Genomic DNA, 27,817 nt, shown 5'->3' on the forward strand with positions numbered 1-27,817 from the left:
TTAAACTAATATAAGGGAATTTATCATTATAGCTAATTAAAATTTGGGCTGAACTGATTTTTTTATTTTTATCTTTCATTTAGTTAAATTTTCTTTCTACCTTTCTCATCTTCCTTCTCCTTGTCTACCTTTTTATTCTTATCAGTCCTTTTCATGGACTCTGAAAGTTCATATTTCCCAATGATTGGTAGTTCTCTGTATTATAAGAATTTGTATTTCTTTTTTCCCTTTCCTTTCCTGTTTGCTCTGATTCTGTGACTCTTTCCTTCTGCTTCCCACTCTCCATTGCCAAATATCTCCTCACTAAACTAAAGCCTTATTAAAATGTCCAGAGGTAGACAAAGACAAAGTGAGTGCTTACTCCTGAAAGCAGATGGGGGATGGGAGTGTTTATCAAAGAAGAAGGATATAGTGTCTTTAGAATGATGTTTAGGGCAGTGATGCTTCTCAAACTGAACTTCATGGAAGCAGATAAAATAGTAAAAACAGCAAGGATAGTTTACTTGAGATTCCCCAAATGTTCACTGTATTAGTTTCCTGTAGCTGCTGTAACAAATTATCACACACTGGGTGTTTTAAAACAACAGTTCTCTGATAGTTTTGAAGGCCACAAGACTGTGATAATCACTATTGCTTGGTGCATGTCATTATAGACCATTTTTTTCTACATGCAGGTACATATTTTTTTCCCTTTTGACAGAAATACTGTGGTATTATTCATACTGTTTTATAACCTTTTATTGTCATAACATTTTGTGAACATTTTACTGCTAATAATTACACATTATTTTGAATGGCTGCTTTGTTTTCCATAGTGTACATACTATAACTTATTTAGCCGATCCCTATTGATGTTTATTTAAATTGATTCTAGTTTTTCATCAGATTCATGTGGTGGTCCAAAAAATCAGACATACCGGCCATCCCTTCCCATAAAGAGGTTGATGGCCATCCTGGCTGGTGTGCTCAGTGGTTAGAGCATCAGCACTAGGGTGGTGGATTTGATTCCCACTCAGGAGCACATGCCTGGGTTGTGGGTTCACTCCCCACCCCCAGTCAGGGCACATGTGGGAGGAAACTAGTCAAGGTGTCTCTCTCACATCAGTGTTTCTCTCTCTCTCTCCTCCTCCCTCCCATTTTCTCTGAAGAGCAATGGAAAGAATATCCTCAGGTGAGGATTAATTAAAACAAAAACAAAAACGAGGTTCATGGCCAACTAGGGATTTTTCCCACTGTGCCTCTTTTCCAAGGCCCATTTCTTCAGTCTCCTGGCTGGCGCACACATTGTCAGTTTGCAAACTGGCCCCTGTGCCCAGAAGGCAAGGAGAGACCTAAGAAAGAGGCAGATGACTCCAGGTTAATAGGCAGTTGGTTTAATAAGCTGAAGGAACATAATTACAAGACTTGTCTTGGGGAGCTGTAAAGCAAGTAGATCTTCATAACTGTCTTGTCACATCTTAAAAGTTATGCATATAGAGGCCTTAACTGGATTCAGTCTAGTATTTAGTCAGATAGCCTCACAACTTACTCTTTCAAGGTTATGTCCTTGAAAATGGCTCCCACTGTGGGAATGATAGGCAGAGCACACATTCTAAGGACAGGGGAGGGGTTGAGGAGCCTCTGGTTGCCAGGGTCTAGCTTGTAGGTCAACTGGAGGTCATGTCCTTTTGACGACCTCCTCCAACAACTTGTATTACATAAATAGTTTAATTTGGGATAAATTATATCTTGAATGTTCCCATTCAGGTACATGGGATGGTTCTCATTTATTCAAATGTTCTTTTGTGTCTTTCAATAAAATTTTCTAGTTTCCTCATGTTGGAAAAGCAGATAGGATAACTGAAAAAGCATTATGGTTTATTGTAAAGGTCTTAAGTCCTATACAATTCCATAGATTTTGAAGGCATCATTGTATTACAGTGTGGCACAATAGTTAACATTTACTATCGTTTAAAACGAATGAGGAAGTTTTTCCATTGACTCCCCCTGAGTTGGTAGATATGGATAATTGGAAGGGGAAGAGGAGCAGAAAATGAGGTTAGAACTTGAAGAATTGTGTAAAGTAGGGCATGATAATTGGCTCTTCTAAAACTTCCCCCCCACTCCCATGAATGCACCCAGACTGCAGCCTAAGAAATAATCTTTAGTGAAATTGAGTGATTAGCCTGGGAAGGTAAAGGTCACTCAAAGTGGAGTGTTTGTGCTTACTCTGGGCTTAGAAGTTATGCCAGAGCATTCAATTAGTAATGAGCCTGAAGGATTTGATGATATGGTGAAGAATATATGTGATTTTTTCTGTATATAGGGAGAAAAAGTATAATTAGAAACTCTAGAAGAACAAAATTTGTGCAAGAAATCATGGCTCAAATATGAAACAAACTAAAGCATGGCATGATTATGATCAAGTGATGAAAATTTAGTTGACTTTGATGCTTGGAAATTTGATACAAATAAATTTTCAAATAGTATGTATAATGACACAAAATTTCATCATCTCTACTTTTGTGCATTTAAAAGACCTTTATAAGTGCAGGTGACATAAACCCAACTTACACTATCTTGAACAAAAATGGAATCTATTGGCTTAAAGAACTGAAAGTGCAAAGATAATTGACACCTCCTCCATATTTTGATTCTGCTTTTATTTGTGTTGCCTTCATTGTAAGGCTAGTTTTTCCATATGGTGAGAAAGATAATTATCAACTGCTCAAGCTTTACAAGGTTTTTGGAGTTCAGAGAGACATTTTTTTTTTTTTTTTACCATTCAACACACACTGTTTAACTAAAGACTGGTTCCAGAGATGGAGTGCTTTGATTGGCCAGGTCATTGGTCAATGGTAGGAGGTTATTAAATGAAGGATAGAGCATTAGATGCAGATTGATGGCAAAGTCCATCCCTGAGATCAGAGTCCTGTGGGAGCTAAATGCATAGTACTATTGGTTCTTGTTAAGAAAGAGAAATTCTATTGTCTGAAGGGAACTCTTGAACATCCTGAGCCTTTATTTCTCTCTCACTTTTTTTTTTTTTTTTTTTTTTTTGTGAGTTTCTACCTCGCTGGATACCAGAAGCAGTGGAGTATGAGGGAGACAACTAAACTTCTGAGAGATATCTTAGTTACTGCCAGTTTAAAAGTTTCTTTTAGATAATTTAGTCTTTCTCAGATAAATGCTAAATCTGCTTTCCTCTGCCTCTCTAAACTGTCTTTTTTTATGGCGATGGGGCAAATGTGACTTCATAGGGTAGATGGGGTTTTGGATACATTTGGTGTCCTTTGGATCCTTTCTGATCTCTGCTATGGAATGAATGGTTTTATAGTATGGATTGGCCCCCATGAGGCCTTGTGGAGTGTTGTACAGAAACTCATTACTAGAATCTAGGCTTCTAGACATTTACTTCTGGAGTGAAACACTATATACCTTGTCCTCTGCCCATACCTCTGTAAGTAGTCTCTTCACTGAAGTTTTATCATTTGAATCATCTGAGGTGATTTTGTTTCCTGCCCCATGGGACCCTGACTGATACAGAGTTGCTGACTGACTTAGAACTAAAGGTCATTGAGGTCATTGATTTAATATCCCCAAACTATCATCCCAATGACATATGTATATCTTTATTGTAGTATTCATAATCATCAGTATCTGTGTCAACAGTCAAATGGAGAAGTTTTTGAGAGCAAGGACTTTCTTCATCTTTATAACCCCAGTATTTATATACTTAAATACTACATAAGTGCCATAGACTCCAGAGAAAGTGTCACAGATCTCAGAGAAAAGGGATATCTATAACAGTCAGGATAGACTGTTTGGGGAAGTTGGGACTTGAATGCTGAAGAATGAATAGATCTTGATTGGGTCAAGAAGAATGTTTCCCAGTTGAGGGGAACATTGAAGACAAAGTCATTAAGGTTTACACATGCGTAGTGTTTTCATGGATCAGTGGGGGAACTGGCCTGCTTAAAAAGAGAGATTTTGTTGGGAAATAAAGTTAAGGTCAAATTATAGGAGGTCTTAAAATAGAGCAGAGGTATTTTAATTTAAAGCAGATGAAAATATAATCATTAATTTATATGGAATTAGGTGATTACCATGATGAAATAGATGTAAGAAAAATCAGTATTGCTATAGAATGGAATAGAAAGAATATAAGATTGGTTAAAGGGGAGTGGTTGTTCCCAGTCTGTTACAGTAATTTAGATGTGTAATGATGTAACCCAGTGGTCAGCAAACTCATTAGTCAACAGAGCGGCAAACCGCGGCTTACGAGCCGCAGTTTGCTGACCACTGATGTAACCATTTTTTGAACACTTCTCATTCATTTAGTTATTCATTAACTTATCTATCTATTTAGTTTCTATCAGTGTCAGGCAATGTGTTAGATGCTGGGGATATAGGTAAGCAAAAAAGACCAAAAAAAAAAAAAAAGAATTATGTGACATAAAGGATAGAAAAATGGGGAGTAAATTAAAATTTAAAATCCCACTTAATAGGACTTTAGAGTAGTAGACATATATGAGGGAAGCAGGTGTCACCAAAAAACAGAATCAAAGATATATGAATAGTAACACAATGGATGGATCAGATTAACATTAAATGGTGTCTACAAGACAAAAAACAAACAAAACACAAAAAACAGCTGGGTATTTTGCATTTGCCTACTATGGTTTGCACACACTTAGAGGGAAACATACTAGCGTTAGGATTATTGTCAAGAAAGGATAACAGAATTATCAAACAACTACCCATATTTTACAGCCTTGGTAATTCAAAGGTATTACCCAATGAAGGTATAAACCTAATTTGGCCAGGAAAGTCAGCAGCACTAATCCCAACACAGGGGATCAAATGAGGAAACAAAGAAGGTTTTTTTGTTTTGTTTTAATATTGAAATATATATTTAATAATGCATATTTGAAAATCCTGGCACACTTTAAGCCTGTTGTTTTTCCCACTGACATAATTGCCATTGATATAAATAAATTTGTATTAGCAGAGTCACATTGCTTTAATTCCTCTTCTATGACTGTTTCTCCTATAAGGGCAGTTCTTAGAATGAAGTGGCATTTTTTACCTTGGAATTGTTTGTGAATTTATTTGGGATTATAGCCATTTTGACAAACTACTGATGGTAACCTATTCATTGTGGCTGCCAAGGTGTTTATGAGTGTTGTGGGGAAGGGGGACAGAGGAGGTTGGGCCTGTTCTCATGGAACGTAGTGGATGAGATAGATATTTCTATAATAATTATACAAATAATGTAGAATTATAACCATGTTAAAGGCTATAAAGGATAAGTACATGAACTTTGAGAGTTAAAGAATGAGTAGGAGGTTATTATATGAAGGATAGAGCATTAGATACAGATTGATGGCAAAGTACGTTTACTTGTGGGGCAGGTAAACATAAATATTTGGATAATTTTCAGATAATAGGAGAGAACTGGAAGTATAGATTTGAGACTTTTAAGCACAGAAGTGAGAACTGAAGTTGTTATGGATGAATAATCCAAAGAAAAGAAGATGAAGGGTAGAATTAAAGAAAAAGCTTTTATAAGAGTCCATATTTGGGTAGTGACAGTGAGAGGGTAAGAAGTAAGAAGCCAAAATCAGAGGGGCAGGTAGGAGAGATGGGAGAACTAGAAGAGAGTAGTATCTTGGAAGTTAGGGTTGCAGAGAATTTTTTAAATATATATTTTTAATTGATTTCAGAGAGGAAAGGAAAGGGAGAGAGATAGAAGCAGCAATGATGAGAGAGACTCATTGATTGGCTGTCTCCTGCACAACCCACACTGGGAATCAAGCCAGCAACCCAGGAATGTACCCAGACCAGGAATCGAACCAAGACCTCCTGGTTCATAGGTCAACGCTTAACCACTGAGTCACGCTGGCTGGGCAGGTTGCAGGGAACTTTAATAAAACCGAATATAGAAGAGAATTTGAGAAAAAAATAAAAAAGAGAGAGGGGAATAAAACTGAGAAAAGGCCATTAGATTTGGAGCAAAAACATTTTGATTATCTGAGAAAGTGGTTAAATATAATGGCGATAGCAGTTGCGTTGAAAAAGTCAATGAGTAAAGGAGTGAAAAGGAATTGTAGGTAGGCGACATGCTTTCTGTTGGATAAATTTAGCAGTAAAAGAAAAGGAAAATAGTGTAATTAGAATGGGTTTAAATAAAGGATTTCTTCAGATTCTGATTTGCATGTATGGAGCAAGAGGGGAAGGTGCTAATAATAGGTAGGGAGAGATTTTTATGGGAGTACTTTCCCAGAAAATGATTTGCTAGGATAAATGTTTACCTGAGTTGATGTTCTATAATACAGTATTTCAAATGGAGCACTATATTTTATTGGGGGAATTTAGAGGGATGAATAAAATTTATTGTTTAAAACTCCAGTACATGGAACATCATCTTTATTGCTTTTCCAGAAGGGATTTTGGAATGGGATAGGTGGTAGTGGTGTTGGTAGAATGCAGGTGTATTTTTGTGAGAGTAATTAGGATATAAACAGATGTGAATTTAAATACAAATAAATTGATTTTCAGGTCTTGTAAGGTGGCGTTTCTAGGTTTCCACAATTTTCATAAGAAAACCTACTGTTATGCTGAAATGGATCAACTCTTTTGACCCATCAAATTATTTTTGACAATGATAGCAGTGTAATGGCAGCAAAATTAAATTATAAATTTAGCCTTTATGTTATTCTCTCATGTTTTCTTTCTTTTTTTTAAATAAATCTTTATTCAGATTATTATAATCATTTCTCTTTTTTCCCCCCATAGCTCCCCTCCACCCAGTTCCCACCCCACCTTCTACCCTTACCTCCCCAGCACTGTCCTCATCCATGGGTGTATGATTTTTGTCCAGTCTCTTCCTGAACCCCCCCCTCCCCATACCCCTTTCCCCCTGAGAATTATCAGTCCACTCCCTTTCTATGCCCCTGATTCTATTATATTCACCAGATTATTCTGTTCCTCAGGTTTTTAATTCACTTGATTTTTAGGTTCACTTGTTGATAGGTATGTATTTGTTGTTCCTAATTTTTATCTTTACTTTTTTCTTCTTCCTCTTCTTTAAGAATACCTTTCAGCATTTCATATAATACTGGTTTGGTGGTGATGAACTCCTTTAGCTTTTTCTTATCTGTGAAGCTCTTTATCTGCCCTTCAATTCTGAATGATAGCTTTGCTGGGTAGAGTAATCTTGGTTGTAGGTTCTTGCTATTCATCACTTTGAAAATTTCTTGCCACTCCCGTCTGGCCTGCATAGTTTCTGTTGAGAAATCAGCTGACAGTCATATGGGTGCTCCCTTGTAGGTAACTAACTGTTTTTCTCTTGCTGCTTTTAATATTCTCTCTTTGTCTTTTGCTCTTGGCATTTTAATTATGATGTGTCTTGGTGTGGTCCTCTTTGGATTCCTTTTGTTTGGGGTTCTGTGCGCTTCCTGGACTTGTAAGTCTATTTCTTTCACCAGGTGGGGGAAGTTTTCAGTCATTATTTCTTCAAATAGGTTTTCAGTATCTTGCTCTCTCTCTTCTTCTGGCACCCCCATAATTCTGATGTTGGTACGCTTGAAGTTGTCCCAGAGTCTTCTTACACTATCTTCAACTTTTTCGATGTTTTTTTCTTTTTGCTTTTTCGGTTGAGTGTTTTTTGCTTCTTTGTATTTCAAATCTTTGACTTGATTCTTGTGTTCCTTTAGTCTGTTGCTGGGTCTCTGTATAATATTTTTTATTTCAGTCAGTGTATGTTTAATTTCTAGTTGGTCCTTTTTCATATCTTTGAGAGTCTCGTTATATTTATCGGCCTTTTCGAGGATATTCTTGAAAAGCCTTATAACCGTAGTTTTGAATTCTATATCCAGTCGTTTGTTTTCCTCCATTTCTTTCGTTTGTAATCTGTTTCTTTGATGCCGCATTTTCACTGCTTCCCTGAGTTGGTAGGGTAGATTTGTGTGCTAGGTTTCCTATATGGCCCAGTGGCTCAGCCTCCCCAGTTAACCTGAGGTGGACACTCTTGGTGCACCCCTTTATGGACTGTGTGTACAGCCTTGTTAAGTCTTGATTGTTGTTGGTATCACTGGGAGGAATTGACCTTCAGGCCAGTTGGCTGTAAGGATCAGCTGTGTCTACGCTGGGAGAACTTCTGTGTTGGAGACAGCCTTATAGGATTAGACTTGCCAAATTGCAATAGCCTCTCTGCTCAGCTTGGATGGGGTGGAGTCTCAGGGCGGAGCAGACAGTCTTGGCTTCCAGTCAGCCTTGCCCTTGCGTGCATGTGCGCCTGCAGACCTTTGCCTTTCCCGGCTCCCGAGTCTCCGCCCGAGAGTCCAGATTCCGCCCACAAGAGCATGGATCCCCAGGGGCTCGCCTGGAACTGGGGTTCAGTGCAGTCAGAACTGGGGCTCAGTGCAGTCATGAGCTTCTGACTCCCTTCTGCTAGGGAAAGCCTGTGGCAACCTCCGCAGCCTTTGTGCGCACTGGCATGCTCACGCCTGCAGACCTCTGCCTTCCCCGGCTCCCAAGTCTCCGCCCAAGAGTCCAGATTCCCCCCCGTAAGAGCGTGGGTCTCCAGGGGCTCGCCTGGAACTGGGGTTCAGTGCAGTCAGAATTGGGGTTCAGTGCAGTCAGGAGCTTCGGACTCCCTTCTGCTAGGGAAAGCCTGTGGCAACCTCCACAGCCTTTGTGCACACTGGCGCGCGCACCTCCGGAACCCTGCCTGCCAGGGCTCCCCCGGGTCTCCCCCGGGTCTCCGAGTCTCCGGGTGCCTTTCTCTCTACCTGACAGTCCAGACTCCCCCTGTATGAGCCTGGGTCCACGGGGTTTCACGCGGGACTGGGGTTCAGTATAATCAGAACTGGGGTTCAGTGCGGTCGGGGGCTTCCTTCCCCCTTCCGCCAGAGAAAGTCAGCCAGGCTCTCAGCCGCCCTTCCTCTCTGTGCGCACAAAGACCCTTTGCCGTACCTCCAATTCTCTGTGAGCTTTTCTCTTTCCTTCTAGTTGTAGAATTTTCACTCAGCCAGCTTTCCTGTGGTTCTGGATGGTGTCCGTTCTGTCTTTTAGTTGTAGTTTTGAAATTGTTGTGCGAGGCAGCAGTTTAGGTGCTTACCTATGCCGCCATCTTGGTTTCTCTGCTCTCTCATGTTTTCTTAAAAGGAGTAGTTAATAAAGATATTATAAACAAGTATACAAATAAAGCTGCTAAATTTATTACATCATCAAACTTATATTTGTTTTGATGGATCACTATTATTAATGCTAACTAATGATTAATACATCACATTACAATAAAATTGGTTATGCATATATGATTGAAGGTACTTAAGCAAGAAAAGTTTCTGAAAGTTTCTCTTGTCACTTTAGTAATCTGAAATAACTTAGGTTGTGCTGAATTGAGGCAATTATTTAGATCATTTAGTGTTAAAAAACATTTTGACCAGAAATATACCAATAATTAAGGCAATTTGGGGGACTGGTTTGTTGAAATTACTTTTTCCCCATCCTTTATTTCACTTTGGAGATGCAAATCTAAGAGCATAAATTATCAAAAGACAGCATTTTGGCCCTAGCCGTTTGGCTCAGTGGATAGAGCATTGGCCTGTGGAATGAAAGGAACCCGGGTTCAATTCTGATCAAGGGCATATGCCCAGGTTACACACTTGATCCTCAGTGAGGGGCGTGCATGAGGCAGCCAATCAATGATTTGCTCTCATCATTGATGTTTCTATCTCCCTCTCTCTTCTTCTCTGAAATCCATAAAAATATATTTAAAAATAAAGACAGCATTTTATACAGAAAATGTTAATGTGCATTTATTAGAAACAAATGACTCACTCCCAAAATGTTTGCTGAGGGAAAAACGTGTTTGAAATCTTATGCTTGCTTTTCAAGAACTTTTGAAAAACGCTGATTGCAAATTGAATTTTTATGATTGATGCCAGTGTTTTTACTGTTAAAGCTAATATCAATGTTATTGTTGTTCTCAAAAAGCTTTTAAAACGGTTATCAGAGGAAATGAGTAGTGTTAAAAAAAAACAAAACAAAAAAACACTTTCTTAAAGAAACCAGGAGAGTCTCTGAGCGGTTTGCAGCTCTCCATTTAGGGATCCTCTCTGACTTAGAAAGCACCCGCTTCCGGGTTGTAAAGCGCTTGGTTCCTGGTTGGTCCGGAGGAAGCTGTGACTGGGTAGTCTCGCGGGACTTGGATCTGGCTCTTCCGCTCTTCTGCCAGGGCCAAGCGGGGAGTTAGTGTTGGCGTCTGTCTTCGCGTGCCAGGCGTTCAATTCTGAGTGGATTCTGGGACCCGGGAAAGGAAGGGAGTGGACGTTCGGGGCCCCAGGGGCCATTGAGGTCATTGAGGTGGATGGGACAGGGAGCTGTGTGTGGCAGTTATTCCCCCCCCCCGCCGGTGGCTGTGAGGTTGGGAAGCTGGCGGGCCCTGTCTCCAGAGAACTGCGGGAGGTCGCGTTCTAGGGGCTTCTAGAAGCTTCCAGGCGCGTGGCCGGCCTCTGCCACAGTGCGGCTGCAGCCGTGGGCGCCGCCGCGTGGGTGGGGTGTGGGTCGGACTCAGGTGAAGGGAACCAGGTGGGACGCGGTTCCTGCCTCAGAGCGCCGAAGGGCCGCTCCGGAACCTGGGTTAGGAGTGGGGCGAAGCGCGCCTCAGGCGTGTTTTGTAAACCGACTTGGCAGTCCCGGGAAAACCTCCGCTTTCTGGATTCTTGGTGGCAGATTCGTAAGTGCACAGTTGCTGTAGGTTGGTAAGGGATTTCTTTAGCTGTCTTGCTACTCCTAGTAGGACACATTCGGAAAGGACATATTGAGAGATATTTATTTTATAGGGCATGTCCTTTTGAGAGTTGTGTCTGTGGACTCCAGAATATTCAGACAAGGTATGAGGGCTCCCCCAGAAGTTTGTCAGGCAACAGCATTCAACAAGTATTGAGTAAAGTGCTCACTAGGTCTCTGCCCTCCCCAGTTCTTGCTCCATCCACATTTTTCTGTAATAATGCTATGTTAACAAATATCTTACTGAATATGTGCTATTTTGCATACGACTTCAGAAAATCCTTCCTTATAATTTTTTTATTTTTAAACACAGTATCCAAGATGAATGACAGCCTATTTGTCAGTTTGGACAGACTTTTGCTAGAATTTGGTAGGTATGAAATAAAAATAAATATGTAATTATTTGTATTATCATTTGCTATTTTAACAATGAAGTGAAGTCACAAAAGAATTATTTATTTTAGTTTTTCAGTATGAGCAAGATATAAGTACTAAAGAAGATATGATTCATCGAATTGATAGTAAGTAGTTTTGCATGATAAAAATTTCTTATGGCATATAAGGTAATATGCAGTGCCTTGCTTAGGGTAACTTATAGTTGGCATTATAACTTTTGTGCCAGTTCTGTTGAGTGCCTAATAATGTCCTATTCTGTATTCTGTATTTAATTTGTGTAGAAGAATTTTGCTTTAAGCTGAATGACCCTCTGAGTGCAATTGAAAATAATGATATTTTTCTCAAATAACACAGGTTATTTCAAACATTTGAGTGAGTCAGTGGCCAAGATTGATGGATGCCATATTTTTCCAGGATGATAATATTGAAAGTAATATTAAGAGTGAAATGGCAAAGCAAATTACCTAAGTATATTTTTAGATTCTACAGAAAAACTATGAAAAGAAAATAGAACCATTAATTTCTTAATAATTCTGAAAAGATAGAATTTAGTTGTCTTTTCTGCAACAGAAAAGAATACAGGCTATGAAAATTTTATTTTAATCTTTTTAAAAACTGTATTTTATTTTTATCTGTTTTAGTCACTACTAAAATGAAGTGAGTTGAAGGTGCATTTAATAATTAATTGACATGGAATTGAATAGAAATTTCACATTTGTCAAAAACAAAACATGTTATTATCAGATATGAGTAAATATTTACATGAACTCATGGCTTCATTAGATGCCATTGATCTTAGATATCACTCTAACCCTCTTACAATAAAAGGATGTTTATCTTTCTCTTCAGTGCCAAACACAAATCCTTGCAGGGGTCCTCAAACTACGGCCCGCGGGCCACATGTGGCCCGCCGAGGACATTTATCCGGCCCACCAGGTGCCGCTGCCTGTCCTGCTTAGCAGCTGACTCGTCCCGGGCCTGCAGTGCGCATAGGAATTTGTTCATAGTTGTTGTTTTTTTTAACTATAGTCCGGCCCTCCAACGGTCTGAGGAACAGTGAACTGGCCCCCTGTTTAAAAAGTTTGAGGACCCCTCCTAGCATATGAGTCAGGAGCAAGCTGGGCTTTGGTTCTGTGCTTTTCAGTATAGGGCCCTCCCCATCTCATTTTCTCTCCATTCTCTGGCTATCTTTCTTTTAGGTAAATTGCCAAACTATATTTTTCTATTGTATTTGTTTATTTTAATTTTATGCTTTTTACCTTAAGAAAATACTTATTTTCTTTTTTTGCAGAAAGCTTTGAAGATATTAAAAAAAATAAAGCAATAATTTGTAAGATACAGGAAACTATAAATACAACAGATGAGGAAATTGGTTATTACTGCAAACATAGTAAGGAAATCAAAGACAACTGTAGTAAGTGAGTATTTGAAAGAAAAGAACTTTGAGTAATTGTCACTAGATTCTTTTATTCAAAGTTTCTGAGTTTAGAAACTTCTGTTTGATAATAGTATTTTATATTAGCACAATGATGAATTAAGTCTTAAATTGCCTTGTAAGAAGGGATCACAGGAAGTTCAAAAGAAAAAAAGTGCTATAAGATCTCTCTAATTCAGATCCAACTAGTCTACTAGTAAATACTGAATTTTGAATAATCTAGGTTTAGTATATAAAATTACTATTACATAAATAAATTTGAAATAATTTACACCTTTGAATTTTCAAGATCGTATTTTTGTCTAGTAGAATCTAGCCTAAAATTAGTAGCTTTCCAAAATATAAGTATTCAATATGTTAAGAATTCTTTCGATATGGCATCAGGTTCTAGATTCTAGTAGTTAAATCCATTATAAGAAATAACCATTTTGAAATAAAGAATTGTTAATGGGGCTTTATTGTATACACAAATACTTAAAAATAAAATGTGACAGGAGAACCAACATGGCAAGGGTAAATGCCAGTACTCATCGCCTCCCACAGCCACATCAAAATTACAACTAAAATACAGAATAACAGTCATTCAGAACCACCTGAAGGCTGGCTGAATTCAAGTCCTATAACTAGAGCAATAAAGAAAAAAGCACATTAAGACTGGTAGGAAGGGCGGAGGCATGGAACATGCTGGTCCGACAGATAGGTGTGGCGTTTTTTTAATCAGGAGGGTTATCTCCAAGGCTTCTTGTGAAAAGTAGGGGGGCTCAGCCCCACACCAGACCCCTAGCCCAGGGTTCCAGAGCTGGGAAGAGAAGTCCCTGTAACTTTGGGCTGTAAAAACCAGTGGGGATTGTGGCTGAATGACAGAGGCTGTTGGAGTCCCAGGTGTTCTCCTAAAGGGCCCATGCACAGACTTACATGGTCCCGCTTCCCCTGAGCTTCAGCACCAGGTGGAGGCTTTGGGGGAATCTGGGACATATGGGGAAGAACTGGACTGTCTGGCATTGGGGCAGGAACTAGGGGGTGGCTTTCTCTCAGACAGGGGTGCTCATAGAGGTCATTGTTCCTGTGCTGGGCCCTCCCCTGTTGCAGAGCTAACTGGCAGCCATAACAGTTTCCATCAGCGTGGCCCACACTGTTTGCTCTGCTCTGGTGATTCCCTGAGACCCCACCCCATCCAATTTGCAGCCCTATCCAAACTGTTTGCAGCTGCTTTTACATATGAATGGCCTGTCCTGGGTCAGTGTTCAGACTGCTAAAATCTCTTAAACAAGCAGCAGCTGGCATCAGCATGCCCCAAACTTATCAATAAAAGGTCTAAGACCTGGCACTAGCACTAGCCTGCCTTGCTTCACAGCTAGGCGTCACCTAGGCTCTTGGCCAACACAAATAAGAGTCATTTGTAGGTCACGGTAGCTCCTGCCAGGTGGCCCCAGGTGGTGGCTGACTTTGCACCTCCTGGGAGGATCCAGAGCCAGTGCACTGGTGGACAGCTTCAGACCATACCAGATTACCACTCTACACATTCACAAGTGATACACTCAGGGACAGACTGAGCACCAAAGCCCCACAGAAACAAATCCTGCTCCATAGGGGTGTCTCTTGTACAGAAGCTCTTATATTGTAGACGCTGCTGGTCCTCATAGCCAATTGGCCTGTAGGTCAATTCCTCCCAGGGATGCCAACAGCAATCAGAGCTCAACTACAACAAGACTGTACACAGCCCACACAGGGCTGCACCTAAAGTGCCCAGCTCAGGTGACTAGGGAGGCTTAGCCACGGGCCCCATAGGACACAATATACATGGACACTCTACCAATTCCAGGAGACGTAACAGCTCTACCAAATACATAGAAACAAACACAGGGAAGTAAGCAAAATGCAGAGACTGCTGGATACAGAGTTCAAAATAATGATTATCTGGTTACTCAAGGACCTTAATGAGATTTTCAAGGGACTTAGTGAGACCTCAGGGATCTTAGAATTTCAAAGATATGAAAAAGGACCAGTCAGAAATTAAGCGTACACTAACTGAAATAAGGAATAATTTACAGAGATTCAACAGTAGAGTAGAGGATTTTAAGCATCAACTCAATGATTTGGAATATGAGGAAGCAAAAAACACCCAATCAGAAGAGAAAAAAAAAAAAAAGAACCCAAAAATATGAAGATAGTATAAAGAGCCTTTAGGACAACTTCAAGAGTAACAACATTCACATTATGGGGGTGCCAGAGGAAAAGAGAGGGAGCAAGATATTGGAAACCTATTTGAAGAAATAGTGACAGAAAACTTCCCCTACCCAGTGAAAAGAAATAGACTTACAAGTCTAGGAAGCACAGAGTCCCAAACAAGAGGAACCCGAAGAGGCCCACACCAAGCCACATCAGAATTAAAATGCCAAGGGTTAAAGACAAAGAATCTTAAAAGCAGCAAAAGAAAAGCAGTTAGTTACCTACAAGGAGCACCCATACGACTGTCAGCTGATTTCTCAACAAAAACTTTGCAGGCCAAAAGGGAGTGGCAAGAAATATTCAAAGTGATGACTAGCAAGGATCTACAACCAAGATTACTCTACCCAGCAAAGCTCTCGTTTAGAATTGAGGATCAGATAAAGAGCTTCACAGACAAGAAAAAGCTAAGGAGCCCTGGCTGGTTTGGCTCAGTGGATAGAGTGTCGGGCTGTGGACTGAAGGGTCCCAGGTTCAATTCCGGTCAAGGGCACATGGCCAGGTTGCGGGCTCATCCCCAGTAAGGGGTGTGCAGGAGGCAGCCGATCAGTGATTTTCATCATTGATGTTTCTCTCTCTCTCCCTCCCTCTCCCTTCCTCTCTGAAATCAATAAAAATATATTTTGAAATAAAAAAAAAAAAGCTAAAGGAGTTCATCACCAAACCAGTATTACATGAAATGTTGAAGGGTATTCTTTAAGAGAAAGAAGGAGAAGGAGAAGAAAATATGAACAATAAAATGGCAATAAATACAAATATATCAACAACTGAATCTAAAAATTAAATGAACAAGAAATCTAATGAACAGATTAAACTGCTGAACAAAACAGAATCAGAGGCATGGAAACATGGATCAGACAGACGAAACTCAGAGGGAAGGATGATTGGGGGATGGGAAGAGATTAACCAAATATCTTATATGCATACTAGAGGCCTGATGCACTAAATTTGTGCAAGGGGTTCGGCCCTCACAGCCGCAGCGGCTTGCCTCGGCCTTCGCAGCCCTGGCTTCATCTGGACGGTTGTCCGGCTGTTTGGTCTAGTTAGCATATTATGCTTTTATTATTATAGAATATGCATTACCTATGGACACAGGCAATAGGGAGGAGAAGGCCTGGGGCAGGGTGGGAACTTGGTGGAGGGGGAAAAGCAGGGGACATCTGTAATACTCTCAACAATAAAGACTTTTAAAGAAATATATGAAAAAAATGTGTTGAGTTTTTGTAGTTCATTTTATGTGGATCATTGTTTTTGTATTAAGTACTATATTTTAGGTTCATATTTGTTTTAAAATATTTTTATTCAAAATTTTAATAAGCCTTTTTGGTTTTTACCCCATTTCTTTTTTAAAAAAATCATAGTCATTCTTGACATTGAGCCTGAAACCTGGTCATGGCCCTGACCGGGAATAGAACAGTGATCTCTTGGTTCATGGGTCAATGATCAAACTACTGAGCCACACTGGCCCTTTCAGACCTTTTTAATAAATTTTAAACATTACATACTAGAGGCCTGGTGCATGAAATTTGTGCACTTGGGGCGGGGTGTCCCTCAGCCCGGCCTGTGCCCTCTTGCAATCCAGGAGCCCTTGGGGACTGTCTGACTGACAGCTTAGGACTGCTCCCTGCCTAAGCCGTCAGTTGGACATTCTTAGCACTGCCGCGGAGGTGGGAGAGTCTCCTGCCACCGCCGCTGCGCTCGCCAGCTGTGATCCGGGATTCTGGCTGAGGGGAACTCCCCCTGTGGGAGCTCACTGACCACCAGGGAGCAGCTCCTGTGTTGAGCGTCTGCCCCCTGGTGGTCAGTGAGCATCATGACTGGTCGTTCTGCTGTTCAGTCCATTTGCATATTAGTCTTTTATTATATAGGATACTTGCATGCACATCTATCTACATACCTTTTCTTTTTACAAAGATGGGAGTATACCATATTCTTCAACTTGTTTTTTTAATTTAATAATATGTAATGTAAATGGTATTGTATATGTAATGATTATGTATAGGCTTCATTTTTTATCAGCTCCACAGTATTTTTTAATATTGATGTGTCCTAAGTTATTTAACCAGTCTTCTATTAATAGACATTTAGGTTGTTTTCAGTTTTTTCATATTATAAGCAACATGTCCAGGTATCCTTTCACATTTATAGACCTATTGCTATAGGACAGTGGGCAGTAAACTCATTAGTCAACAGAGCCAAATATCAACAGTACAACGATTGAAATTTCTTTTGAGAGCCAAATTTTTTAAACTTAAACTTCTTCTAACGCCACTTCTTCAAAATAGACTCACCCAGGCCATGGTATTTTGTGGAAGAGCCACACTCAAGGGGCCAAAGAGCCACATGTGGCTCGCGAGCCACGGTTTGCCGACCACTGCTATAGGATAAACTTCTACAAGTGAAATTGCTAAATCAAAGAGTATGCATGCATATTTAAATGTTTGATAGATAATGTCAAACTGCTCTCCAAAAAGATTTATACTAATTTTATACTTTCACTAACAATGTATGAGAGTTTCTATTCCCTCAAACCCTTGCTAACACAGGAATTAGTAATGTTTAAATTTTTTGGCTATCTGATCTATAAAAACTATGTCTTGTTGAACTTTTTTTAAAAAATAAATCTTTATTGTTCAGATTATATAATTGTTCCTCTTTTTTTCCCCCATAGCTCCCCTCCACCCAGTTCCCACCCCACCCTCTGCCCTTACCCCACCACTGTCCTCATCCATAGGTGTACAATTTTTTTTTCTTATTTCTCCTTTTATTTATTTTTAATTTTTTTTATTAAGGTATTATATGTGTACATATCTTAACATTGTCCCCCCCACCCCACAAAGGTGTACAATTTTTGTCCAGTCTCTTCCCGCATCCCCACACCCCTTTCCCCCTGAGAATTGTCAGTCCACTCCCTTTCTATGCCTGATTCTATTATATTCACCAGTTTATTCTGTTCCTCAGATTTTTAATTCACTTGATTTTTAGGTTCACTTGTTGATAGATATGTATTTGTTGTTCATAATTTTTCTCTTTACTTTTTTCTTCTTCCTCTTCTTAAAGAATACCTTTCAGCATTTCATATAATACTGGTTTGGTGGTGGTGAACTCCTTTAGCTTTTTCTTATCTGTGAAGCTCTTTATCTGACCTTCCATTCTGAATAATAGCTTTGCTGGGTAGAGTAATCTTGGTTGTAGGTTCTTGCTATTCATCACTCTGAATATTTCTTGCCACTCCCGTCTGGCCTGCATAGTTTCTGTTGAGAAATCAGCTGACAATCGTATGGGTGCTCCCTTGTAGGTAACTAACTGTTTTTCTCTTGCTGCTTTTAATATTCTCTCTTTGTCTTTTGCTCTTGGCATTTTAATTATGATGTGTCTTGGTGTGGTCCTCTTTGGATTCCTTTTGTTTGGGGTTCTGTGCGCTTCCTGGACTTGTAAGTCTATTTCTTTCACCAGGAGGGGGAAGTTTTCTGTCATTGTTTCTTCAAGTAGGTTTTCAGTATCCACTCTCTCTTCTTCTGGCACCCCCATAATTCGGATGTTGGTACGTTTGAAGTTGTCCCAGAGGCTCCTTACACTATCTTCATATTTTTGGGTTCTTTTTTCTTTGTGCTTTTCCGGTTGGGTGTTTTTTGCTTCTTTGTATTTCAAATCTTTGACTTGATTCTTGCGATCCTCTAGTCTGCTGTAGGATCTCTGTATATTATTTTTTATTTCAGTCAGTGTATGTTTAATTTCTAGTTGGTCCTTTTTCATATCCTTGAGGGTCTCACTAAATTTATCTACCTTTTCTAGAAAATTCCTGAAAAACCTTATATCCATGGTTTTGAACTCTATATTCAGTCATTTGCTTTCCTCCATTTCTTTCATTTGTGACCTGTTTCTTTGTCTCCGCATTTTGGCTGCTTCCCTGAGTTGATAGAGTGGCTTTGTGTGCTAGGTGTCCTATAGGGCCCAATGGCTCAGCCTCCCCAGTTACCTGAGGTGGACACTCTTGTGCACCCCTTTGTGGGCTGTGTGCACAGTCTTGTTGTAGTTAAGTCTTGATTGTTGTTGGTATCACTGGGAGGAATTGACCTCCAGGCCAGTTGGCTGTGAGGATCAGCTGTGTCTGCAATGGGAGAACTTCTGTGCTGGAGACACCCTTATGAGGCAAAACTTGTTTCAGTGGGGCTTTGGTGCTCACTGAATCTGTGCCCTGAGTGTGTCCCTTATGGATCTGAGGAGTTGTAATCTGGATGGTCCTACTCTGACCCCTGGGTACACTGGCTCTTGGATCTCCAAGCAGGTGCTAATTTAGCCTCTGCCTGAGGCCACCCACCAAGAGCTATGGAGAGATCTGCAGATTCCTCTTCTTTGTTTGGGTTTTGGAGGTGCCCAGATGAGGCCCAGCTGTGAAGCAATGCAAGCTGCTGTGGGGCTTTGGGCCTTCTTTTGGATGTTCTGGGTCTCACTGACTCAGCTGCAATTTGTTAGGTCAAAGGACCAGGCCATTCATATGCAAAAGCCTCTGCGCACAGCTGGGGTGGGGCAGATTCTCAGGGCGGAGCAAACAGCAATGGCTTCCCATCAGCCCTGCCCTAACAGGCCCCCAGTTCTCAGTGTCCCTTGGTAATTGCTGCAAGCACCTCTGAGAGAAAGCCGCCCTCGAATTCCGACCGCTGCCAGACCAGTTTCTCCCTGTATGAGTCTGGGTCCCCAGAGTCTCTCCCAGAACTGGAGTTCAGAGCAGTCATGAGCTTGTGTCTCCCTCCCACTTGAAAAATCAGCCACGTACTCAGTTGCCAGCCCTCTCCGCGTGCGCCTCTGTACCTCTGCCTTTATTTCTGCAGTTCCTGTGAGTCTCAGTGTGCTTTTCTCTTTCCTTCTAGTTGTAGAATTTCCACTCAGCCAGCCTTCCTGTGGTTCTGAATGGTGTCTGTTTTGTCTTTTAGTTGTAGTTTTGAAGTTGTTGTGCGAGGTAGCAGTTCAGGTATTTACCTATGCCGCCATCTTGGTTCTGTCTTGTTGAACTTTTAAAAATCTTTTTGATTTAGGTTTTATTGTAATGGGTTTTACCGGTGGTTTCCATCAACTAACTACAATGGGTGCTAGGAAAGAACTGATCGTTTTGCCAGAGAACCTGTATTCAAGATGTATTGTACTTTATAGTACAATTTCATCTCTGCTGGGTTCTGATGATAGTTAGTAGGATCTGTTGAGTTTAATACCATGACCACCTCTAGTTTATGATGTCAGCATGCTGGTTTAGAAATTTAAATGTTAAAGATGAATTCATAATAGTGCTAGAAGAAAATATAGATGACAACATAATCTTTGAGAGAAAACTTTTCCAAATATGTCACCAAAAGTAGAAATCACATAGGAAATGGATAAATATGACTACATGCAGATTAAAAAGAAAAACACCCTAAAATGATACAAAAGGCAAAAGGAAACAATTCATTAAAACAATAATAGTAGTTATTTTTCAGTGTTGAGACTATATGGATTGATTTTCTGTGCTTCCAAAGTGGGCATTTATACTTTTTGAATCTGAAAAAATAAAAAAGATTAGAAAGAAGAGTTAGAGAAAATATTTGAACAATACTTAGAATGGAGGCTGCCATGATATATGCTAATTGTAGATTTTTCACATTGGCAACACTTTTTGAGTCATGTAATAAAAATGTATAAGATGAATATTTTGCTATTACCAGCTGATTTTATAATTCATTTTGGCCTAGTTTGTTTTTTAGTTCAGGAGGGTGTAACAACCCGACTTTTTAAGTTTCAAAGGAGAAAAAACCTTTCTTTAGCCCTTATCCTAGCTCTTTGAATGCTTACTCCAAAAGAATTTCTTAGCCAAGACCTTAGAAGTATGATGAGAAAGTAAGCCAGATGTTGCAGTGTTGCAGAGGATATTCCAGAAATGCCATAGGAGTATATACACAGTCCAGTCATGATACAATTGCTGCTTCCCTAGTCATGATTCCAAAATGGGTTTTATATAAAAACTAGAGGCCTGGTGCATGAAATTTGTGAACTCAGCCTGGCCTGTGCTCCCTTGCATTTGGGGAGCCCTGCGATTGATCGCTCCACAGAGGGAGGCCCTGCCCACCCATCACAGCACCGCCGGCCAGGTAGCCTAGGCCTCCCTCTGTGGGACGATCATGGGGTGATGGCGGGGCACCCCCACTAATCGCATTGCACCTGCGTTGGCTGGCCTGGAGCCAGTGTGTGTCATAGCATGGTCGTCTGGAAGGTCATCCGGACATTCTGTTGTTCAGTCATTTGGTCAGTTTGCATATTACACTTTTATTATTTAGCTTAACAGATAATGATATTTGAGCATATGTATGATTGCATCAAGGATGGTAGTGATGATGGGAGATGGGACTATTTTTCTTGATGTAAGCTTGTTTTCTCCAGGAAGGGGAAAATTTGTTTATTTTGAAATGGTTTCATTCATTTTCATTATCTCTAACAATTCATTTATCATTCTGAGATGCTAATTATAATATTTTTTTCCTTAGCTGGAAGCCAACATGTGATGTTTTTCATAAATACGAAGACTATATGAAGGACCGATTTGCTATTTATCAAGAAACAATTGAAAAAGACAAGTACAGTATATAAATGCTTTTATTTTGTTAAACCTCATCCGAGGGTATTTTTTTCATTGATTTTTAGAGAAAGTGGAAGGGAGGGAGGGGGAAAAAGGGAAGCGAGAGAGAGAGAGAGAGAGAGAGAGAGAGAGAGAGAGAGAGAGAGAGAGAGAGAGAAAAGAAAAACATTGATGTGAGAGACACACTTTGATTGGTTGCCTTCCACACATGTCCTGACTGGGGCAGGGATCAAAACTGCGACGCAAGTATGTGCCCATGACTGGGAATAGAAACTGAGATTCTTTGGTAAGCAGGCTGATGTTCTAACCACTGACCTATACCAGCCAGACCGAGTACCTATATTTAAGCTTATCAATCCTGTAAGTATTAATAGGATATGCTTTGTAAGAATGTAGAAATTTGTACAGTGGGGGGTAGTTTTTTGTTTTGTTTTTATTTAACTTTATTTTTATTGTTTATACTATTATAGATGTCTCCATTTTTCCCACATTTGCCCACCTTCACCTAGTCCTCACTCCTCCTTCCCTCTGGCCAAGTAAAGCCTTGTTTTGGACTCTTGGGGTGCTATTAAAGGCCTACCTATTTGTTATATAACTCTATCAAATCCTGGATTTGTTTACATATGTTCTTAAATAGAAACTATCAATAGCAATTACTATAGCAGAGTACTTCAATTAATAGTGCTTCAGTTATGACTGAATTGTGACAAGCAAACATCTGTGAGAATAGTTAGCTGTAGATTTAGCTTATGAAAAATTTGGAATACAGGTTTTACCCGCAACCCAAAAATAGAGCATTCTTATGAAATCCGTCATAAGCTGAAATGTTGTCAAGTGAAGAAGCAGTTACCATCAATTTATATGGAAACATTTTTGAGTGTTTCTGGACCTAAAAGTAATTTATTAAATCATACCAAATAACACATAAAACAAAATAACATTAACATTATAGTTAAAGCAGGAGTGCACAAAGTAAATTGAGATAAAGCACAGCTGCTCACAGACACAGTTCAAGGTTATGGTGGCTTGATGATGAGATGCTGAGTATAGTTCCCAGGGAAGGAACTTGATAGTGCCAGTCTCACTGCTGATATTGCAATACTCTTCATATTCAAAGAAGGTATAGATTTGATCTTCATTGGCTTTTGAAATCATGAAAATAGATGAGATAGCCCAGGAAAATGTACAAGTATAGAGCAAAAATAAGAGAAAGGTAGAATACATGATCATTCAAGGAAAAGGCAGAGGGTGGACTTAGAAAAGGAGACTGTTACTTTGTCATTTATAGACCATGCTTCCATCCAAAAAGGATTTGAGATAATTTGTGTAAATAGTACCATAGTGTTAAAAGAAATCTAAATATAAAAGTCAAGGCTACAGAGAAGTAAGGATAATATAGAAAGATGAAGCCTTTGATCAGGATAGAAATTCATACTACATGGTTTCGCATATTTGTTAGATATAGGTATAAATTAGGCTTTGAAATTCCTAGTATTAGCCAAGACATTATGGAAATGTGATCTGTTTGGAATTCAGAGTAATCATTCTAAAAACAAAAAACAGTTCAATTGCTTAGGATAAGCAGAGGTTTTTCCTGGTAATAAGAATTGAGAGAAATTTCTCCCTTCGGTTCTCATAAAGGGGAAATTATGCAATGTGATAATCAGTATCTTAAATGTTCTCCCCCCCAAAAAATATATATATATTATTGCTTCTGATAACATCTCTGAATGCAAGCCTTGGTTATAAAAGTTATTAAAATGATTCTATGAGGGGCTAATGAAAACTAGTACAAATAATGGACTTTTTTGATCGTGTTTGTTGTGGATTACTTCTCTTAGCTCGCCATAGCTGTTTGTTAAAGCTATATTTTTCTTTCTTAAACCAGCCACATTGGTTGATTGAGTTGATGAGTCAATACCAGACATCTATAAAAAGAAAAGAGTCTATTTGTTGTATCATGGGTAATGAAAGAAGTAAAGGCACCAGCTCCTTGTTTCTCCTAATGTCCCATCCCTGTCCCAGGCATCCACGAAGACTAGTATACTAGTAGTTGGCAACAGATAAGATAGTAATGACTCTTCTTGAATCATGACTTGGCTATGCTGGGCTCTGTCAGAGTTCCTATACAGAGTATGTTAGAAGAGTGGGCAGGAATATGTAATATGAACAGTATAGATGTGGTATGCTAATCTCATCAGAAACTGGTGTCTCAAACTCAGTTTTCTTACAGGTTATTTCCCTCCTCCCTGGACCATTTCCCTAAGTTAGCACTTAATTAGCAAATATGCATTTAGAGGAATAGGAGCTTGTTTGGGCTCAACTGCTTTATCTGGTTAAAGGGAACAGATTTTAGTAATATTAAGAAATTAAAACATGCTCAAGATTCAGACCTGCTGGTACAAGGCTGTTAGCCCTACTTTTCTTCTTACTATACAGTTTATGAATACTTGTTCTTATAGTTATCTTCTTATAGATAACCATTATAGTATTTTAAAATAATTTCCCCTTATAGTATGGCTTAATTTATAAAATTTACAAAATTTTGAGGAACATGAAGATTATATATTTTTAGAATATTTTCTATGAGTATTAATTCTTGAAGCTTAAGTATTTTATAAGAATTGGGTAGAAAGAGGATAATAAATATCTTGGGCTTTGTGGGCTACACAGTCTCTGTTGTAACTACTGACCTCTGCTATTGTGGTACAAGAGCCACTTGAGACAATATAGAAATGAATGACTATTCCAATAAAACTTGGTTGATGGACATTACAGTTTGAATTTCATATAACTTTTTTTAACATTTTTTTTTCTTTTGGTTAATGGATATTTTTCCATTGATTTTTAGAGAGAGTGGAAGGGAGGGGGAGAGACACAGAGAGAGAAACATTGATGTGAGAGAGACACATCGATTGGTTGCCTCCTACATGAGTCCCAACCGGGATGCAACTGAGGTACCTGCCCTTGACTGGAATCGAACCCGGGACCCTTCAGTCCGTGGGTCTACGCTCTATCCACTGAGCCAAACAGGCTAGGGTTGAAGTTCATATAACTTTAATGTGTCATGAAATATTATTATACTTTTTATTTTTTTTCCAATCATTTAAAAATGTTAAAAAAACAACAACAACATTTTTAACTAATAGGCCATACGAAAACAGGTGGCAGGTTAGATTTGCCCCATAGGTCATAGTCACTGACCCCCCATTGTAGAGCAAGCAAAGGTCAAATAAGAAGGAAGAGTTAATATCATTTTGCAAGAATTAACTGTCTCACTCAAGACTTGTACCTAAATAGATGACCACCTATCTCTACCTGTGTTGGAATGGAGTTCCAAACAGTGCTGAAATTTTTTTTCTAAAATAGTTTTTTAAAAATATATTTTTATTGATTTTTCACAGAGAGGAAGGGAGAGGAATAGAGAGTTTAGAAACATCAATGAGAGAGAAACATCAATCAGCTGCCTCCTGCACACCCTCTACTGGGGATGTGCCCGCAACCAAGGTACATGCCCTTGACCGGTATCAAACCTGGGACCCTTCAGTCCACAGGCCAACACTCTATCCACTGAGCCAAACCGGTTAGGGCTCTAAAATAGTTTTGAAGAATACTAGAATGATTGTGAAACCAGAGTTCTAACACATAGAACATGACTTTATGTAATAATTTTGGCTTAGATAATTGAAGAAGATTTAAAAGCTGAAGTTATAGAAGTAGCTGAACTGGGGAGAATAGAGACTCAGAACTCAGGGGGAATAGAAATTCAAGAAGTGGTCAAAAGAACCAGGTTGTACACTGGCCAGTGTGGCTCAGTTGGTTGGGTGTCATCCCATGTACCAAAAATTTGCCAGTTCGATTCCCGGTCAGGGCACATGCCCCGTTTTAGGCTCAATCCCTGGTGACGGGGATGCAGGAAGCAGCCCATTGATGTTTCGCTCTCACATCAGCGTTTCTCTCTCTCCCCCTCTCCTTTCCTCTCTCTAAGAAAGTTAATAAAAATATATTTTAAAAAAGAACCAGGTTCTGTAATGTCAATTGGAAAGAGAGCGAAAAAGAGATACTGAGTTTGACAAATTAATTCATTGGTGACCTTGGGAAGGGTAGTTTCATCAGAATGGTGAGAATGGAAGTTAAGTAGAAGTGGATTAAGGAGTGAATAACTCAGGTAGTGAAGAAAAAGTATAAGAGTTGGAAAGTGTGATGGAGTTAAGGAAATCTGAAGGACAAACAGTATTTAGGGATGCAGGGATAAGTAGGTATTTGACTTGCCTTTTAAGCTTAATTTAGTAGACTTTAACAAGTGATAGACAGTTTTAAAATATACTCTGTGATGATGACATCATTTTTAAAAATTTTAACAGAAAAATGTACCATGGTTATGTATGTCAATATAAAGATGTTTTGAAGCAATACCAACTAAAATACTCAGAAACACCCCTTTCACGTGAATATTATGAGAAGAAAAGAGAACATGAAGAAATTCAAAACAGAGTGTTGGCATGTACTGAACAACTAAAAATGAATGAAACTATTTTTATGGAATTTCTAGGTATTAATATTTTTATTATATATTGTTTTAATAGTGGCATCTTTATAATGAAAATAATAACTCAATCTAAAATACAACTTTGTTTTTCAGTGCCTGCTCCCTTCCCATCACTTACTAAATGGACGTTACATATGTATCCACAGTAGTATTTCTACTTAGAATTTTTATTAGATAAGTATTATTTCTGTATTTTAATTGTTATTGTGTTTCTTTGGTGAGAATCACATGGATTTATTTTTTGTTTAATTCAAAAATTTTAGAGTTTACTTTAAAGTTCATCTGGGATTGGTTTTCATATATGTGCATGTGATTAGAAGAGGCAATTTTAATGAGAATAAAGTGCTATATGTATCTGGCTTTAAATGGTATGTCTTAGCAACCAAATCAATGAAAAAATCATCTTGCTTTGTCTTACCAAAGAAAGAATTCCAATTACATCAGTTGATTCTAACTTGTTAGGATGGAAAGTGGTAAGGAGGTGGAGTCACAATCATTCATTCACCTATAGAAATTCATTAGGTATCTGCCTTGTGCCAGGCAGTATCAAGAAGATACAGAGCTTTCTTGCAAGGAGCTTTTAGTAGGGAGAGAGATGTGTAGGCAAATATTCTGATACAGTGGCATTGTATTAGATGCTTAAGTAATTCTTAATTCGTCTAAGTCTCATTTGTTTGTCAAGATCTTGCCTGGTGATGAACTTGGAACTTTAATCCTCTTCCAACCTCCACAATCCTTTATATGTTTCCCTATCAGATTATAACTCCACTGTTTGTACTAAGACTTCTTTATCCCTGTACTCTACCTTTCGTCATTCTGCTTCATCCTCACTTACCCTTTTATTCCTTTGCTGCTTGCTTTCTACATGTTTGGGTTTTAGCTTTTTCTGTTCTTGGTTGTTCATCTGCTGCCCATTTATGTTTTAACTTCTCAATAGGAAAGGGCAGAGGTTGGTAGATGTAGAAGGTACAGCGGGGTTTAGGGAGTTGGATGTAGGAGGGATGCAATGTATGAATGCATGGCAAACAAGAAAAGATGTTACAGGTAGGGAGATGATTTAAATGTCTATATCTTAAAATTTAAATTGATACTGTTGATAATGGCATAGCATTATAAATAATGTTCATCTGAAATTTTATGTTCATACAAGTCATATTTTAAGGCAGAATAGAAAAGGCCTGACAGATTTTCTCTGGAGTTTTTGTTTACTGTCCTATTTATTTTTAAATTCTTCTAAATGAATTGTAGAGTAACTTAGGAAATTGTAGTAGCTAATAACTATGCAGGATGTCTATTAACAGCTTAAAAAGTCTCTACTTGAAATTGCGTATAAATTTAGTTCAAGCAGAAAATCCAGATAAAAGTTCTAGCTCTCTTCTGAGTTCTGCAGGGTACACCGATGAACCTTACAGAGCAAGAAAAGGGTGTATTTTTAATGTTGACTTTGGAAAAAAAATATCATGTGGAAACACGGGAAGTTAGATTTGAACCTGAATTGGTTGTATATTATTAGTCATGCCAAATGACATGATGAACTTGGGTAAAAAAAACAAAAGCACAAAACCACACTGTAAAAATACTTAACTGAAAGAAAAAAATCTTAAGTATTTTGGATGAAATGTGTTTTGTTTTTGTTAATCCTCACCAGAGGATGATTTTGAGAGAGAGTGGAAGGGAGGGTGGGGGGAGACACAGAGAGAGACACATCGATTTGGTTGCCTCTCACACATACCCCAACCAGGGCTGAGGATCAAGCCTGCAATCAAGGTAGGTGTCCTTGACTGGAACGTGGACCCTTCAGTCTGCAGGCCAATGCTCTATCCAC

At 39.1% G+C, this 27,817-nt stretch overlaps 1 protein-coding gene across 2 annotated transcripts in view; it reads left to right on the top strand.

The window, feature by feature from the left end:
• Positions 1-11,100: 11,100 nt before the first annotated feature.
• LOC308245694 (protein SIX6OS1) overlaps positions 11,101-27,817 on the top strand; it is a gene marked incomplete at both ends in the record, with an annotated part of 43,564 nt that continues 26,847 nt past the window's right edge. For both annotated transcript variants that reach the window (XM_080663366.1, XM_080663367.1), the window contains 6 exons: positions 11,101-11,149; positions 11,244-11,300; positions 12,467-12,593; positions 21,352-21,441; positions 25,808-25,995; positions 26,086-26,128. In XM_080663366.1, coding sequence (XP_080519492.1) covers positions 11,101-11,149; positions 11,244-11,300; positions 12,467-12,593; positions 21,352-21,441; positions 25,808-25,995; positions 26,086-26,128 — 554 coding nt within the window. The remainder of the gene's footprint in view (positions 11,150-11,243; positions 11,301-12,466; positions 12,594-21,351; positions 21,442-25,807; positions 25,996-26,085; positions 26,129-27,817) is intronic.

Source organism: Plecotus auritus (genome assembly GCF_963455305.1).
Source record: "Plecotus auritus genome assembly, chromosome: 1".
Lineage (NCBI taxonomy): Eukaryota > Metazoa > Chordata > Mammalia > Chiroptera > Vespertilionidae > Plecotus > Plecotus auritus.